We start from the raw sequence: 13,322 nt of genomic DNA on the forward strand, positions 1-13,322 counted from the left end.
GGAATTACAACAGTTTAAGTGAGAGCTAAGTTTAACCCATGTATTATAGTGACATCTGGGGTTAATCTGGGTACAGCATGGAAGAGAGTGAGTGTTGCTCTTGCTGGATTAGGCCATAGCTGAGACTAATTAGTACTTTTATCTTTTCTTTTTTTTTTTAAACTAACTAGAGGATGTTCAGTAAATAACTGGGTATCTGTGAAAAAAAAAATGCTCAGTAAGAGATTTGTGAAATGAGTAACAAAAAAAAAGTAAAAGTTGATTTGAGCCATAAAGAATTAAGAAATTAAATTCAGAGTGAAAAATATCAGTTTGACTTGAAAATAAAGTTGCCCAAGGAACAGCAGGTGTTATAGATCTTAAGAGCTAGTCCTGGTCAGTTGTTACTGTGTTCACCCAGAAGGCAGAATTCAAGTTGAGAGGAGTGGCTGCTTTCATGTTGGGCTGTCTGTATTTGCTATTGCATTTCAATAGTCTGAATTGTTTATTTGCTCACAGCCCTTGCTTTGCTGGTTTGGTGGTTGCCCTAATTCATGCAATGCTGTTGCCCAAAGCTGATGAAATGCAGTGCATGTGGTTAGAGTTTCACACCAGAACACCTGGGGTGTCACTGCTGCACTAGTAGGGATGGCTGGATGGAATTTCCTGGCTTGATTTCTTCACCCCTGGCCCACTTAGAGATGCTGATCACTATCTCCTCCCTCATACTCAGGGTTTTGTGGTTATTTGCTATACAGAAGCTTTTGGCCATTTGTTGTGCTTTTGTTTTTTGTTTTTTTTGAAAATTTTTATCTCTGTCATAGTGTGGTTTTTGTTAATCTGTTAAGAGGCCCTAAGGGTAAATCTAATTATCACTTTAGACACGATGTACACAGTATATAGCTGGATTTTCACTCAAACAAAATCCCAGGCTTTTTAAAATAAGTGTTTCCTATTTCTTTCAAGGTTTCTTAGGTCTGAGAACTTTTATTAATCTCACTGCCTCCCCCTTCAGGACACAAATGCAAATGAAAAACTAATGTTCAAATTGTAAATGCCATATAGGAATGAAGAAGAAAGCAGAGCAAAAGTAGCCAAACCAAAATGACTGTTCAAGTGTTCATATATTAATCTTTTTTTCCACCCCCCTCTCTTTTCATGTCTTTCTATTAGGTCAGTCACCACCCACCTATTTCTGCATGCCATGCTGAATCTGTGAATTTTGCTTTTTGGCAAGGTAATTCTTCAGTCTGTAATTTACTTTTAAAGTGTTCATAATGTTTTCATTGTATGTTTAACACAAAATATCCAGAAATTAGGAAAAGTTGAAAATCCTTGCTTAAATTTGTATAAGAATGGCTTTATGATATGTTAACCTGTAATAATTTGCATGCTTCTTACTTGGATCTTCTACTATTATAAAAATTCTCAAGATATTTTGATGTGTTTGGGTTTTTTTAATGTAAAATTAATTGATTATTATTTTTATGTACAAGTATATGCTCTTCTTTAAAATCAGGTTTGTTTGGGGTTTTGAGGGAGGATGTTCTTTAGTAAAGAATTGTATGTCAAGCTATTTACAAAGCAAACAAGCTCCAAGAAAGCATGAAAAAACTACAAGTTAAATCCTGAAACTTGGCAAATCTTGTAAACCTGTTCTAAAAGCAATTTTCAAAAATGAGTGTAACAACAGGGATAAATACATTTACCTTTCTTTCTCTGCTGGCATTATCACAGTATGTAAGACTCTGTGCTATTTGATTACTAATGTTTTTTTCAAAAGATGTGTGTTTGCTGTGCACTGCTAGTGAAGGTGTCAGCCAGTAACAGTACCTGTGTGATTAGATGATTCTGGAGTGTAAAATATAACCATGCCTTTGAACTCACTTAAAATCCTTTACCCAGGAGTTTGCCAAATCACCATGTAGCCATTTTGTAATCTTTTTTTTTTTCTGATTGACTCTGCTGACTTGATTATAGTTATTACAGATGGAGCCACACTGAACAGATATTGGAACCCATTAGTCTGGGTTTTATTATTCTGTGTAATTCTTTGCTTTGTAAACAAATGCAGGGACACAAGAATCCTTTTGTTCATAGACCAAAAGCTAAGATGACCAAAAATATATGCATTTTAAATACACCATCTTGAATACTGTAAAAATAAGACTAGTTAGCAGTCTGTCTTAATAAAAATAGATGAGTGATTTGTTTAACAGATCTTGACAACTGTTATCACTCAAATATTTTAACACTTCCGTTTAGAGAATGAAGTTCTTCTAATGAGAGCTGAGAATCTGATTAATGTGAGTCTGAGATTTGGTCTTGGTGAGCACAGGACATTCAATCAGGATGCAGCAGGGCTTGAGGGTTTTTGTTGCCTTTGTTTTTAGATATGGCTAGCTGAGCTTGTGGGAAGGCTAGGCAATTTTTTTTTCCATTGTAAAGGCAATTTTTAAATGCTGTGACCTCTTGCAATGAGGCTCTATTAACTTATGTGGAAAGATTAACACCAATTTAATCATAAAGGCAGCTTGTCAGTTCTTTCTGTGTGCAAAGACCCTTTCACTTACTGTGTCACCTTCTCAGCTGAAAAGGAGACAGCAACATTGCCAGAGTAGTGCTGTCATCCCACCAGACACTGACCTTGGTTTGTGTGTTCCATCACCAAGAAATCTCCTGATCATGTCTAGTGAACTAGAAGACTGGGCTCTGACAGGACCCATAGTTTGGAAATAGCTTTCCATGTCTTATGAAGCTGGCTTTGCTTTTGCAGAGGAGTGTCAACACATGAGCAGTGGAAATGAAGGAAGTTTCAGCTATTACAGCATCTGTGCCTGAGTTAGTGTGAACATAGCTTTGAAATAACACTCTGCTTTTTCTCTTCCGTCCTAAAATTATTGTGTGATCAAGTTGCACACTGGCTCCCAAAATGTTTCTCACATGCTGATCTCTGTGGGACAGCTTTACCATTTATGAGAGCTTAGAATCTGGCACAATCTGGTAGTGCGTTTTAACCTAAAATACAGTTAAACTCAGTAGGATGTATCTTTGCTCTTTCTCTTCCATCCTACTGCAGAAGAGAGAAAGCCAGGACAGAATTTGCCTCAACAACATCATGGAAGTAGCTTTGGAGCATTTGAGCAGTGTAGGAATCACAACAGAATTGCTGTCACTGAAGATGCTGACCCAGCACCAGCCTTCAAAACCAAAAAATCTGAAAGATCCTTTTCTCACATGATAAGAAAAGTACTTTTTTTGCCTGCAGAATTCTCCCCTATTTCCCATTCTGGTCTTTGCAATGATAGGCAGCTCAGTGGGGCTCACTCCTCACTTGCAAATACATGCTCAGGAGATACCTCAGTGATCTCTTGCTGTGGTTTGGGCATCCATCTCACAGTCAGTGTAAGAATTACCCCCCAGAATTGCACAAGGTGTTTTCCTTCTGTTAGAACTAGGATCTTTTTAGACCAGAGTTGGTTTTTCCCCTTTTTCAGGTTGGGCAGGGAATGGAGTTCCTAGAGTCTGAAATAGGAAGGAGTGCAATTCCCCTGAGCTCTGAAGTTACTATGAAAGTTACTGCCTGATTATCTAGCCCAATTTAACGTCACACCTCTTTTGCCATGCTTCCCTCTGTTTCTTTCTCTTCTGGGTGCTTTTACTCAATAAATTTGGCTAAACTTGCATTGAGTTATCTTTTTTATATTTTCAGAGAAATGGCACGAGACTTGGACACATCTTTCTATGATTCAAACAAAATTTCAAAAGACCAGTTAAACTTAGAGAGTTGGACTTTAAACCCTCTGCCCTTTTGTGCCCTTTGAAACCTTCTTTAGTTTCTTGACTGTGGATGTTCTTGTTATATTTTTGTACTTGAAATTCTGCTTTTGTTTTTTAAATTGTCTGCATTCATTCACTAGTAACTGAATTGCAGACAAGTATAGGCTGCCTATAGCTTATTCAAATTCCTTTATTTTGAAAAAGCTTTTGAGAGGACTGTTAAACATCTGTTACTATGACATTTAAATAACCAATATTATGATGAAAATCAAACAAAGCAAATAGCAATAACAGCAAACCCACCAACCAGTCTTTGAAGGTCCCACAACATTCTCTGAACGTTTCTGTCGCACTTTGTTATTTTGAATTTCTTGGAAAATAAGTAAAGCCCATAAACAGCCTGATTCACCTACCTGTGACTAAACCTGTCTTTTTTTGCTTCTTGTTCCAGATGTCAGATGGAAAAACAAATTTTGGGGAAAGTCCATGGAGATTGTTCCAGTTGGCACAACACATGTAACTCTTCCAGCGTAAGTGCTGCCCTTGGGCACTGCTGCTCATGCACAGGCACAGATCTTGCACACACTGGAGCCACGCTCATTCAGAGGACAGTGAGCTCTGCTCTGCCCTTTGGAAGGACTGGTGGCTATGATTTTAAATTAAAGGGAAAAGGGGAGGAAGAAAGACCCCACCAAACCAAAACCAGAAGCATAAATTGGAAGCACTGACTCTTTCGAAGTTTATGAAAAACAAACAATGAAAAAACTCCCCATCACTCCTGTGTACCTTGAAAAAAGAAAAGTTGGTGTTTTCATGCTTCAGCTTGAAATTTCAATCTTAATGCATTTTAAACTCATGGGGAAAAACTGCAGGGTAAAGGAAGCTATGAATTTTTTTGCCTGAGTATGGGTTTGGGGGAAGAGGTGGTGGTGTTCCAGTCTTTTGTGACTGTATTTGTAGGGACCCTGACACCATGGGGTGTTCTGGGCTGTAGGCAAGGCCAACAACCATCATCACTGCAGAAATAATTACTGGAAGTGATAAGCAGAACTAGTTACATATCTGGTATTTATTGTCCAAGGAAGCAGCCACTGTAATGAAGTGTTGAGTATAGTTGGTTTGTTTCCTTTTGTTTTTTTAAATAAAAATCTGCAGTTTCAATGCTGGCTTGTCAGAGTGCCCATTATTGATGAGCAATTAAAATCCCTTAAAATTTGGCCTATATCCATCATGTTTGCAGAACCAGAGGTCTAAAGGTTGAGTATTGTTCCAATTAAATCTGTTTTCCAGTGAGAGAGTACAAAATTAATTAATCTGCCATCTGAAAAAAAAAAAAAAAAACAAAGAATTTAAGAACCTAGCACTCAACAAATCAAGCATGTCCTTTTTTTTTAAGTGGATAAAATTGTAGTCTAGTAAGATAGTATCCAAAATGTAATGTATAAAGCAGGTGTTATGTTCATATCACCTGCCATAAGCCTTGGAATGAAAGGTTTCTAGGATGTGAATGAGCATTGAAGATAATTAATTTATTAGGGCCTATGATGGGCTGATGAACTGGGAAGCAATATGAATCATATGTGATCTCCATGTGTTGGTTTGTATCCCTGTGTATTTGATACAGAATTGGGCACAAAAAAGGTGCCAAGGCTATAGGGGAAAAATAAGCATTAGTATCAAGGTTCATTTTTAAACAAACACATTTTTTCAGCATTTTTGATAACATGTGACATGCATAGGTAAGGGCAGGAAAACAAGCTACTGTGGGATAAATTGGCTGCACATCTGCTAGTCTGTACAAACTGTCCTTGTGCCCTTACAAAGCAGCAAGTGAAAACAAGTGATTAAGGGGAGGTAGGGGAAGATTCTAATAATTTCACAGGATGTATGTGAGCCCTTGCTGTGGGGAAACTGGTGCTTTGCAAGTTGATATTTTTCTTACCAGTAGTGAGTTGACCATCCATACCCAGAACAAATTGTAGAATGTATGTCTTCATGAGACTTTCCTTTCCTTGATGCTTTATAAAGCTGTTTTATAAGAGCATCTACTTCTTTCATAAAAGATAAAATGTTGTATTCCCTATTGGTATTTGTTTATCTCTCCCTGTTTGCTGTTTCCCAGTGTGGAACTGCATCTTGAACTGCCTGGTGGGAACTTTTGCTGTTGCCTAAAGCACACGTATTAGGCTCAGCCTTGAGAACTAGAGCCAAGCTTATTCCTTTCAGTACATGCTCCAATTGCTCTGGTGGCCCATGGCCTTGTGTTTTCCCTTGTCACTGTGTTCAAAGCTTGGAAAGGGCATCTCAGACTGTAGAAGATTCCAAAAGGATTGATTACTTGTGGAGACTTAAAACTAGTTAGAAAGACAATTGAGAGAAAACTGAATTAAAGACCAAAGTACATAGCAGAAGTGAAAAGGATTTTCTAGAAGATGGTATTGTTGTCATTGGGTTTGTTTTTGAGAAGGTTTGGAACAAGATGATGAGGCATTCTAGTAAAAAAAAAAATGTTTATTTGGTTTCTCTAATCAAGTTCTCTGCAATTTATTTTTGAGCTCACTTGAACATGGCATGAGACTTTTCTTGTATTTTTCCTTCCAGTTTTAAAGACCATTTTGCGTGGAACAAGGTGACATCCTGCATCCATAACATCTTAAGTGGGCAAAGATGGATTGAACACTATGGAGAGATCATCATAAAAAATCTTAATGATGACACATGCCACTGCAAACTGACTTTCATAAAGGTAACCACAGCAATGTTGGCACTGCCTTTGCTAACAGGCACAGCAGTGGGAGGATTCTCTCTGCTGAAGCTCAGCACTTCTGCTAGCAAGCTGTAATTACCTGTGATTCCTTGAAAACTGTAATTTTGAAGGAACTGCCATTCACTAGGCAAAAAAGAGAAGCAACAGGTTTCTTGAGTGATTCCACTGGAAATAGAGGAATTATAGGGAAAGGAATATAATGGAAAACCTGTTCTGGGTGTGATGAGAGGTACAGGCAGAAGGTGTCTCCTGACAGTGGTTTACCACGTCTCCCACTGGCATGTGCTGTGGTTGCATTCACTGAACAGCTGTAGGACCAGTGCTTATGCAGGGTGCTTGTCCTGATGCTTTTCTCTAGCCCTCTGCAGGTATTCAGAGTTTAAGAAAGGTTGTGGTGTTACTCAAACCTTTTGCTTCAGCACAAGTACAAAATATATGACTTCCTCAGGAACTATCCTTATATCTGAAATTAAATTCAGTTTTTGGCAATGACTTTGTAGTAAAGGAAAATCAATGAAAATGTGAAAGCAATACCAAAATTTCTAACTTGAGAAATTGTTTAATAAATCATCCTAAGAGACTTACCTTAACCTGCATTTTCTGTGTGATGGAGAAAGGCTCTGCTTGCCATAGAGCAGACCATACAGATAAAAGAGAAGTATTGCAGTGTAACCTGTGCAGCATGGCATGCTCCCCAGCTAGTTTGGGATTTTTTTGTTTGTTTTCCTGTATATTTTGTGCTTTCTGTGAAGCAATAGTGTGATTTTTTTACCAAATGCTTACTTGAAAGCACTTTAATGTATTTTCAGAGCTACACTGGATGCTTAAAGTTCAAATATTAAAGGCTGAGAGCCTTCAAATCTTATACCTTTGATATTGCAAACTATTTAAAGTAGAGATGAACGTATGAGTTCCTTCTTTTTCTCTTCTGCAAATTTTGGAGAGATTTAGATAACCAAGTCAGGACTCAGGATCAACTGTCTTTGGGCAGAATTCAAGGTCAGTTGCACTTCACTCATAGTGCCCCTAAAAAAGGCAAACAAAATAAATACAATTCTTAACATTAGTATTTTAAGAAGCTAACATACTAAGAAGTTAGTATTTTAATGGTACTAACAGCAGCTTTTTGCATTTCATACTGTAATGTACACCTAAATAATCAGGTTCCATTGCTCTACAGCCTGGTGCTACTGTCATGGCAGGATGTCATGCACTTGAACTTTTATGCACCTTCTTTCCCCTTGTTCCTTTTAATTCTAGGCAAAGTATTGGAATCCAAATGCACATGAGATTGAAGGCAGTGTCATGGATAAATCTGGGAAAGTTGTGCATCGACTCTTTGGGAAGTGGCATGAAAGTTTATACTGTGGGACAACTTCATCTTCAAACTGCATATGGAGAGCAAGTTAGTGATCAGAATGGCTCATTACACAAACTCTTCTTGAGTATAAGCTTACTGTTTTTATCTCTTTATTAGGCCCCAATTTCTTCTTATTTTTCTGTAGAATATTAGATTTTTGTCAAGCATTTAAAAGCTAGATTAGAAGAATATATCATTTAAATAACATGATTAATCCCATGGCTTCCTGCATTTTCTCCATTCTCCCTCATTTTCATATTTGGGCATGAAATGAATATTGAGGACTCTAGCAGGAAGAGCAAAGAAAAAGATCAAACTTCTACTGTTTTGTGCAGAGAAGTGTTGTTTATTTCATGTGTTGAACACTGGAGGATAGCCCACAAAGCTCAGTTCTGTAATGACAGTGATAGCTGAATTTCTCCCAAGATTGTGGGGTTTGGTCTACTGTGTTTTGAAAAAAGCATTTTGATAATAGCATGGCCTTCATCACAGTTGTGCTGTGATTCAACTGAGAGAACAGAAATCTGTCTTGTTGCAGTGTAATTATCAAGGGGGATGTTCTCTTTTGTCACATTATTAAAAACCTCTTGTTCCCCCAGAACTGACACTGTGGATCAGGCATAAACAAATAACTGAAGGGAGCTTGAAGTTTTCCTTCTCAATATAATAGCATTTAATTGGAATTCTGAATGTACTCTTTTCTTCTGTAGATCCAATGCCTAAAGATTATGAACAGTGGTATGGATTTACACAATTTGCACTGGAGTTAAATGAACTGGACCCACAAACTAGGTCATTACTCCCATCCACTGATACACGTTTTAGGCCAGACCAAAGGTAAGAAGCTTCAGAAACTCTGAAATATTTTCCTTAAATAGTTCTTAATCTTCTGCACACTCACTTTACCCTGAACTCAGACTGTTTTCTACAGATAACTGCAATGTGTTTCTATTTTTACATTAAAGTGCATCTGAAACAGACCTTGTCATCACTTATTGAGAGATGGTTTAGTCATTATGGAAGTGTATCCTAAAATTGCCTCTTGGATGCTTCTAGATATTTGCCTTTCCAAGGATGTTAAAACTTCAGTACTTCAGGTACTGGATGTTGAGCATACAGTATTTGAATAACCAAAAACTGAGACCCTTGAAACTTCTTTCTGCAGTGAAATTTTTACTTCTGCAAATTTCCAAGTAGCAGAATCTAATGTGACTCTGAGCTTGTAGCAAGAGTTAGTTTTCCTTAAGTGCTCTTTCACAGTGCAGTTGCCTGCAGAAGTAGCTGTTTATCTTTCAAACACTGTGAAATACCTGCTGCAAAGATTAGATTCTTCTTCAGTTGTCTCATATCATGCTGCTGCAGGTGTCTAGAAGAAGGGAATATTGAAGGAGCTGAAGTACAAAAGCAGAGGATCGAGCAGCTACAGAGGGAACGACGGAAGGTGCTAGAAGAAAACAATCTAGAGCATCAGCCTAGATTTTTCAGGTACTAGATAACAATTAGCATATACTATCACTTACTGAAATTCTTGTTATAGATCTGATTCTAAATTGCTATGTGACAGGCTCCATTTTTTTTCCAGGGTTCCTCTATATACTTTGGTTTTGTACTTTGGTGATGCAGAATACTCCAGACTTTGTTAAAACTCTGAATTATTTATTAGTTTTTTATTAGTGCAATCCTGAATTTTTTTTTTCACTTCTGTGGAACACAGGAATGCTTTAAATAGGTGCAAAAGGGAATGGCTTAGACTACTCCATCTCTGGCTGGTGAGCTCACACATCACATGCCAGTCACACCTACTAAAGGGAAGCAGGATAGAGGCAAAATCTAATACTTTGTGACTGTATACTCACAATGAGAATTGTGAATAAGAATGAAGATTTGAATCTTTACAATGAGGTTTTGAAAGTTGAGATTTATCCTGCAAATTTAAATGATGGAATAAAGAATTTAATTATTACATAGCAAAAGTATTAGAGTTAATGCATTTGGCTGTTCAGTAGTGATGTTCTCTGGTGAACATTAGATTGAGATGCCTCTCCGTGGCCCAGTGCAGACACAGTTCAGCTCTCCAAGCTGTACCTGTTTGCAGGCTGCAATGAGCTGCACCTGGTTCATGGGCTGGATTTGGTATCTGTGCATGGTGCTACACTGCATTGTGGATATGGATGGAAAAGATAAGCTTACATTTGTTTAATCTTTGACAGGAAATCCAGTGATGACTCCTGGGTGAGCAATGGAACCTACATGGACCTTAGAAAAGAACCTGGTTTTTCCAAACTGGACAATCCTGTCCTCTGGTGAAAGAGGAGCTAAGTGAAGAGATTCTGTGCTGTATTTTTGGATCTGATTTAAAAGACATATATATAAAATATAACTATATATCTATATCTATATATACACACACATATATACACACACTCACACAGAATGTGTGTGGTGTGTGCAAATGTGCATATCTCCAGAATTGTGCTTAATTTAGAATCTGATAATTAATTTGTTTCCTTTACTCAACTATTGCAGTGATTGTTTGAATGTATAAATATCCGAACTTCTTTTTATAAAATATTTAATAAATAGTACTGAATGTTAACAAATGGAAGAGAGAGGAGCTTTTGCACTACTTTTTCAATGTGTAATAATGTCAGTTCTGAGTTAAATTATGCCTTACTGAATTGCATTGGAGACAGTAGCACCTCCTAGCTGTGCTGAGGAATCAGAGTGCAAGCCTTAGTAACTCAAACTGTAGGCAGGCTTCCATGGTGCAATGAGTAGTTTAGCTGTCTCTGGGCTGGTATAAATTGCTAAAACAGATTATCAGCTGGTGCTGGAATCTGGCTATGATCTTTGGCTGTCTGTAGGAAAGATTTAAGTAAGCTTTTGCTTCTATTAACTTTCTTCTTAGCTTTATGGAAGAGGTAGTTCTGAGCTTACATTGGTGGTTCTACTGCCTTATACATAAACTGTACCCGGTTAAATGTAGTGCTAGAAAGTCAGGAATCGCCAAAATTTTCCACTGGGAAGAATTTTCAGTTCAAATGTATAGCCCCCAACAGGGCAAGATGAGGAGATCATTTGTATATACTGCTTGAGCACTGACTAGATGAAGAAGCTCTCTCTTTTTCCAGTAAGTGAAATCTTACACAGAGCACGAAATCCTGTGCTTCCATAGCTTCATTTGTTTTTATTCACTTAAAAATTGCAACAGTAAGACTTTTTAAAAAGTTAGCAAACCGATTGTTTTAAGCTAGAAATTTTTTCCTAGGATTTTGATATTTTCTACCTCTTAAGAAATAACATATTTAAAATCTTATATTTAAAAAATTACCATCTGCCTTATGGAGAAGTGTATGGAGTCTTTGATCTTCCTCTGTCTGTTTGTTAAGTTCAGACAAATGTTAAATGTCTTGCACTAAATCAATTGCATCCCTTTCCTGTAATTTTATATGTATGGTTTGATTTGTGAAGCTACTAAACCACAGATCAGAAATTTAGCAGGAAACAAATGTAGCAGAAACCTCACTTTTGAATGAAGATTATAGAGATCAGTCAGGCAGTACTTTTGGGTTTTTTCCATCAAATCATGATGTCATAGTCATTAACAGTGTAATTTGCATTCCCACATATCTACAACCCAAGCCTGATCCATAATTCTTCAAATCTGCTCTGTGTCTGCAGCTCTCTGGCAGCAATGCAGTTTTCCACATGATAGATCTGCATCCTGTCACCCCATCCTTTCCCTTTCCCTTTCCCTTTCCCTTTCCCTTTCCCTTTCCCTTTCCCTTTCCCTTTCCCTTTCCCTTTCCCTTTCCCTTTCCCTTTCCCTTTCCCTTTCCCTTTCCCTTTCCCTTTCCCTTTCCCTTTCCCTTTCCCTTTCCCTTTCCCTTTCCCTTTCCCCTGTAAAGACACAAAACAAACCCAAATGCTGACGTGTTAAAATTGGCTTATGACTGGAATAACTGGACATGGCATGGATTAAGTAGACTCCTAGGAGGACAGACTAATAGCTTAGAAAAGCTTGCACTTTACTGCAATTGTGCTGCATTGTTCTAGAGAAAATCTATTTAAAATGGACCCATGTATTATATGTAACATGAAGGAAATACTATGAAGGTTTTAAATTTTAAACAAAATCTGTGGTGTCAGATTAGATGTATATTTGAACTTTGTTTTCCATTACTTTGAAACCTCATTGTCTCAGAGGCAGATGAATGCTTTTTCACCATTTTTCATTTTGCCCAGGGTCTCTGCCTCACAATCATTTCCATAATTTATTACCAAAGAAATTAGCATAATTATATTTAATTAATATATCTTTGAAAGACTTGACTACCATGCCAGCAGCTTGCAACAAGGCAAAGTTCACACTTATATGAAGACAAAATCTGGGCTTTGATTCCAAAGGAAATCTTAAACTCTGGGGGCTGTTTGGCTTTTCAAGAAAAATGTGATTCTCTTCATGACTTCTTCCTTTCCTGTCTTTTATCCTTGTATTAACTGTCAAAACCTGGCACAGAAATAAGTTGATAATTGCAATTATACTTCCTGTTGGTAATTCCAATTTATACTAAAAATAAGGTTCATTTGAAAACAAAAGAGGGTAGAGGAAATAAAAGCTTTTAAGAAAAGGAGCAAAATTTGTGGAGGCTGCATTAAGCTTGCTCACTGTCATATTTGGCAGCTACTGTGTCTGATCTGACTGCTGGGTTTGTATATTCTATGTGTGGAGGGGATTCCCCATACAGGTATTAAACAAAACAAATCTCATATGGGGTATTTGAGTCATGATTTTTGAGAAATCAGACTGGCAGTGCCAGTCTGATTTCTCTAACACTCCAAGCTGTCTGAAATATATGGGATTAATGACAAGAAGCATTGGGCTGAGCAGTGCCTTATATAAAAATTTCTTCATCAAAATTTCTGTGTCAAGAAAGGTAAACTCCAGAATTTTAGCATTGTCTCCATAAAAATGCCTGAGAATAATCCAGGGCATTTCTTAAATGCATGAAGCAAAATCATGGAACAAGTAATTACTCCTTTTGTAAATCTGTAGGACACACCTCCAAACACAGTATAACCAATTGTGAATGATCCTCTGACCCCCACATTTCCAGCTGCAGGATAGTTTTCCCTGCTTACTTTTGTATGAATCAATTGGGTTTACTTGTTAAACTTCTGTTAACTGTATATTAAGAAGTGGAAGAAATTTGTCTTGATGTTAGTTCTCTGTATTTCTGCATGTAAATATATTCAACATTCACAAACTTAATATATTCTATAAAGTTATTATTGGTAAAAGATGAAATTTTGGTAATTTTCTTCTCCAAAACTTCAGCTGTGTTAATGTGTACAAAATTTATATTAGCTTTCTGCAGTATACCTGAGACAAATGTTGTTTTTAATAACTGACACTGAGGGACTTTTTACCCACTA

The 13,322-nt window shown here is 37.2% G+C and overlaps 1 protein-coding gene across 6 annotated transcripts in view; it reads left to right on the top strand.

Annotated features, from left to right (window-relative positions):
• Positions 1–13,322, top strand: part of OSBPL3 (oxysterol binding protein like 3) — an 80,371-nt gene extending 67,049 nt beyond the window's left edge. For all 6 annotated transcript variants that reach the window (XM_079302340.1, XM_079302335.1, XM_079302337.1 and 3 more), the window contains 7 exons: positions 1,153–1,216; positions 4,211–4,289; positions 6,361–6,505; positions 7,787–7,931; positions 8,597–8,723; positions 9,249–9,371; positions 10,097–13,322. In XM_079302340.1, the coding sequence (XP_079158466.1) occupies positions 1,153–1,216; positions 4,211–4,289; positions 6,361–6,505; positions 7,787–7,931; positions 8,597–8,723; positions 9,249–9,371; positions 10,097–10,193 (780 nt within the window). In that variant the 3' untranslated portion in view covers positions 10,194–13,322. The remainder of the gene's footprint in view (positions 1–1,152; positions 1,217–4,210; positions 4,290–6,360; positions 6,506–7,786; positions 7,932–8,596; positions 8,724–9,248; positions 9,372–10,096) is intronic.

This window comes from Erithacus rubecula (genome assembly GCF_903797595.1).
Source record: "Erithacus rubecula genome assembly, chromosome: 3".
In the NCBI taxonomy this organism is placed as follows: Eukaryota; Metazoa; Chordata; class Aves; order Passeriformes; family Muscicapidae; genus Erithacus; species Erithacus rubecula.